Source organism: Elephantulus edwardii, unplaced genomic scaffold, assembly GCF_000299155.1.
Source record: "Elephantulus edwardii isolate Elephantulus edwardi_28Jun2011 unplaced genomic scaffold, EleEdw1.0 scaffold00274, whole genome shotgun sequence".
Classification (NCBI taxonomy): domain Eukaryota; kingdom Metazoa; phylum Chordata; class Mammalia; order Macroscelidea; family Macroscelididae; genus Elephantulus; species Elephantulus edwardii.
In genome coordinates this window covers 2360041-2364468 of record NW_006400024.1, presented here as the reverse complement: position 1 = coordinate 2364468, position 4428 = coordinate 2360041, and the positions used below count along the sequence as shown (strand labels likewise).

General features: G+C 57.2%; 1 protein-coding gene across 1 annotated transcript in view; it reads left to right on the top strand.

The window, feature by feature from the left end:
• Window positions 1-3833: 3833 nt before the first annotated feature.
• Window positions 3834-4428, top strand: part of NKD2 (naked cuticle homolog 2 (Drosophila)) — a 41267-nt gene continuing 40672 nt past the window's right edge. Inside the window, exons 1-2 of the mRNA XM_006900169.1 lie at window positions 3834-4035; window positions 4193-4381. Coding sequence (XP_006900231.1) covers window positions 3834-4035; window positions 4193-4381 — 391 coding nt within the window. The remainder of the gene's footprint in view (window positions 4036-4192; window positions 4382-4428) is intronic.

The window sequence follows — 4428 nt, the reverse complement described above, 5'->3', positions numbered from 1 at the left end:
ACACACACACACACACACACACACACACACACACACACGGTGTCTTCCCACACAATTGTCACCTCCCTCAGATGTCTCCTCCACACGCAGTGTCTCCTCACACAGATTCCAAATGTAGACATCTCTTTGTGAAAGCGTGCCCTCCAGTAGCCTCTCTTCACAGCGTTTTGCCGCGAAGGCTGTCCCAAGAGCACCTACACACACACACACACACACACACACACACACACACACACACACCTCCAATGAGGACTTCTCATGTCTCTTTGCACAGAATCCCTCACTCTCCTCAGCACCATGTGTCCACCAGAGGTGTCTGCCATTCCCTCACGTGAAGCCACGTCCTGTCCTCTTCCACCTCCAGGTCCCGGGCTGTAAACAGTTACAGGAGGAGACGGCCTGCCCTTCTCCCGTGGAGCAGCTGATGGTTGGAGCTGCCAGCATCTCCACGAGCAGCCAGCATGTCACACGCTCTGTCACCGCCAGGCTCCTCCACAGTGTCGCTGCCAGATGCCATCGAGTCGCCTGTGACTCTCAGTGACCCAGTGGACGGCAGAGAGGACGGGACCGGCCCTGTGCCATGCTCACCACCCCCGCCATGCTCAAGCCCATCGCAAGTCGCATGTCCGTCCATCTGTTGGACGACTTCCCCTTTCCCTGACCTTCCACCTTTCCCAGCTTCACGTCTTTCTCAAGCATGGCTTCTCCTGACAACACCCTTGAAGTAAGTAATGCAATGTTCCAGCCTCCTTGCCTTTAAGAGGCATTCTAGCAATGTTGTCGTTGTTCACTATGGAGCCAGAACCATCTCAGAGCTGACCCGGCAGCAGGTTTTCAGGTGCAGTAAATTGAATGGGAGGAGATTGTCCATCCCTCTGCCAGAGCAGCTGGTGGATTCGAACCACATGCCAGTGGGGTTGCAGTGCAGCTTCTTACCACTAGGCCACTGGAGTTCCATATTAGAGCTGACAAAGTACAGAGAATTAATATTCCTAAAACTCCTCAAGCTGGCATAGAGACAAAGGCTACTGAAGTCTAGCAAATGTTGGGCTGGAGAGGACCTATGTGGTCATTGCGTGATTCCTCACAGGCCGGGGCCACTTCCTCTGCTCCTGCTAAGATTCCAGGGATTGTTTTAAAGACCAAGCATCGACAGGTCAAGGAAGGCACCTTCTCAAGCCCACTGTGGTTTGTCTTGCTCCAGGTAATATTCTCCTCTACCTAAAAGGGATTGAAGTGTGCACACCTGAGTGCATGTGTGTGACTATCTGCATGTGTGTGTCTGTGGGCATTTGTGTGTGTGTGCACGGGTGTGGGTGCATGTGTGCAGCTGTGTGTGTGTCGTTGTGTAAGTGAGTACATGCTGGCAGGTATGTGCATATGTGTGTGTGCATAAATGTGTGTACATGTGCAGGTGTGTGTATGCCTGGTGGACGTGTGCACAGGTGTTGTGTGCATGTGTGTGCATGCATGTGGCAGTGTGTGTATGTGTGGTGGACATGTGCAAAGGTGTGTGCATGTGCTGGTGTGTGTATGTGTGGTGGACATGTGCCCAGGTGTTGTGTGCAGGGGTGTGTGTGTCTGTGTGTGTGTGTGTGCATGTGCATGCATGTGCCTGGGTGTGTGCATGGTGGATGTGTACACAGGTGTGTTCAGGTGCCGATGTGTGTATGTGTGGTGGGCATGTGCAAAGGTGTGTGCATGTGCTGGTGTGTGCATGTGTGGTGGACATGTGCACAGGTGTTGTGTGCAGGGGTGTGTGTGTCTGTGTGTGTGTGTGCATGTGCATGCATGTGCCTGGGTGTGTGCATGGTGGATGTGTACACAGGTGTGTTCAGGTGCTGATGTGTGTATGTGTGGTGGACGTGCCCGCAGGTGTGCACGTGTGTACCTGCAGCTGCTTGTGTGCACGAGGCTATTCTCTGGTCTAAACATGACCTGACCGAAGCAAGGAATCTTACCTTGCACCTGCTTCCTGTTTTGTGGCTTACAAAGCCCTTTCACACACATTGTTTTGTGACCATCTAATGCAGCAATGCCTGCAGGATTGCACTCAGAAAACCTCTGGACACGAGCTGGTGACTGCACTTGGCTCCCAGGCCCTGCTGTAGATCCACTCGTGTCCTCAATAAAGCTGTGAAGGCCACCTCCTGTGAGGCATGGTCTCTGACGATGTGGATTCACGTGAGGTTGTGCAGGGGCCGGTGTCGTTAGGTGTGTCACGTGGCCCTGTCACGGTTACCATGTGCACCATAGGAGCGGGCATGGCCAGGCCTGCACCATGGATGTGGCCTTGGGGGGTCCTGATCTCTTATGACCAGTGTCCTTGTGAAAGAGCATAGGACAGTGGAGACCACCATGGAGACAGATGGGGGGCGGTGATGTGGCCACCAGTTGTGCAGGCCTGGAGTCCACAGCAGCTGGACAATACAGGCACTCCATCCCCAAAGCTTGAAGGAAGTGTGGCAATGCCTCTAAGAGGATGCATTTCTGTAGTTTCAAACCTCCTGAGCCCTCACCTGGGCAGCACTTTTTCTGAGCCAGGAATTCCTCCAGACTCCATGGACGGACGCTGACCTGAAGTCAAGAGCTTTGTCTCTGCCCGATGGAGCCCGTGCTGCCTGGCGTCTTGGTGCAGCACCTGGGAGAGCGGGTTATTACATTTGGCTGAGTGTTGTGTGTGACTCACGTTTCGGATGCAGCCAGCGGCGAATGGGGAATTAACCTTTGGAGCATCGGCCGGTTTGACAGCCCATATGCTGGCCGGGAAGTGAGTATCAGGATTTCAAATCTGCTTTGCTCTTCGTGTTAACAGCAGAAATTATATCAGAAGCGCATGATTCTGCTGGAGGGGTGGGACCGGGGTTTGGGATGCTGGCGGGGATTTTAGCTCCTGGTGAACTCTGTTCAAGGTCTCCAGCGAAATCTGGAAAATTCCACAGGTGCGTGTGGTGTGTGTGGAGAGGCTAGAAACCAGCATTTCAGGTGAACGGCACAAGCCACCTCACCACAGGGGCATGAGTTGGAGACCTCGGGGACCAGGGTGAAGACTGTCCTGTTTTGAAATCATAGAGCAGTCTTTGCACAGTGAAAAGGCCAGGCCAGGCCAGCCATTCTGCTCCCTCAGCCTGCCACAGGTACATACTGCTCTCCTGTGGGATCTGAGGACCCCTCGCCCCGTGTCCCCTTTGGCCAGTCTGTCCCTTCTAGCAGTGACAGGGATGCTCAGCCCCCACAAGACAGTGTCCATGCCTTTGGCCCTGCCAGGGGACATCTTGGGAGCCAGTTGGCTTGTCCACAAAGCAGATGGACTCTGTTGGCTCTGCCCACCTCTGGACAGTCCAGGCCCCCAGTGTGGCCACCCAGCTGCAGGTCAGAGGGCTTTGCCACAAACACATGCACCAGTGCAGAGTGGCCTCGGTAGGAAGTACCCTCCCTGGACAATGAGCTCACTGGCTGCCACTGCCCATGCCAAGAGGCTGGATACTGGACCCCACATACAGACCAGAGACCGAGCCTAGAGTGGACGGAGCCAGAGGGCCTCATGGAAGCCAGGGCAGAGGGGCCTCAAGGGGCAGGCCTGGCGTCCTCAGTCACAGCCAGGGAGGGTGGGCTGGTCTCACAGGGATAAACCCCACCTGCCTGCCTCGGGCTGGGAGCCTGATGAGATAAGCACCAAGCTTTGAACTTCAGTGGGAAGGCAAATGAGAGTTTAAAGAGGTGGCCAGCTCAGCTGATTTCATTGTGCTGAGGCAGGTCGCCCAGGCGGGGGCCTCTGTGGCCTGGCTTGGACAGCCCCCTTCATGAGCCTCCAGTCTACGCTGGAGCTCCCCATGACCCCAGGCAATGACCGCAGGGTTAGCAGTGCAGCACTTGATGCACTGAGCCACCGCAGCTCGTCCGGGGAGCTGTTGTTCTGGATCTCGAGGCCCGGTGGACCCTCCACTGGCTTTCAGAGCCAGAGAATCCAACAGCAGGGAGCTGCCCCTTGTTCTCCTCCGGAGCAGCTGGTGAACACGAACCGCCTGCCTTGGGGTTGGCAGTGCACCGGCGGGGTGGTCAGAGAGGCCAAGTGTGGGGGTGTTCCGTGGAGACCGGAGGAGGCACCCGCACCAGGCCTCCCTCCCCCACTGACGGGCCCGCGTCCAGCCCCAGAGGGCTAAGGGCTGACTCCACCTGGTCCCCTCCACAGCCCCGCCCCCCGCCCGGCACCGCCAGTTGCGGGTCCCCACAGTCTGCGCGGGTCCTCAGAGCCTCGCTTCCGAAGGCAAGGGCAGGCCCGGGCCCCCCCGCCACGCTAGAGCCGGGGATGGGGACGCGATGGCCGCCCCTCCGGGGTACCCCGTGTCCCCTCCCTCCTGGGCGGGGCGGCGCGTGCGCTGCGGGCGGTGACCGCGTGGGGCGCTGCGGGGGCCGCGTTAAAGCCCT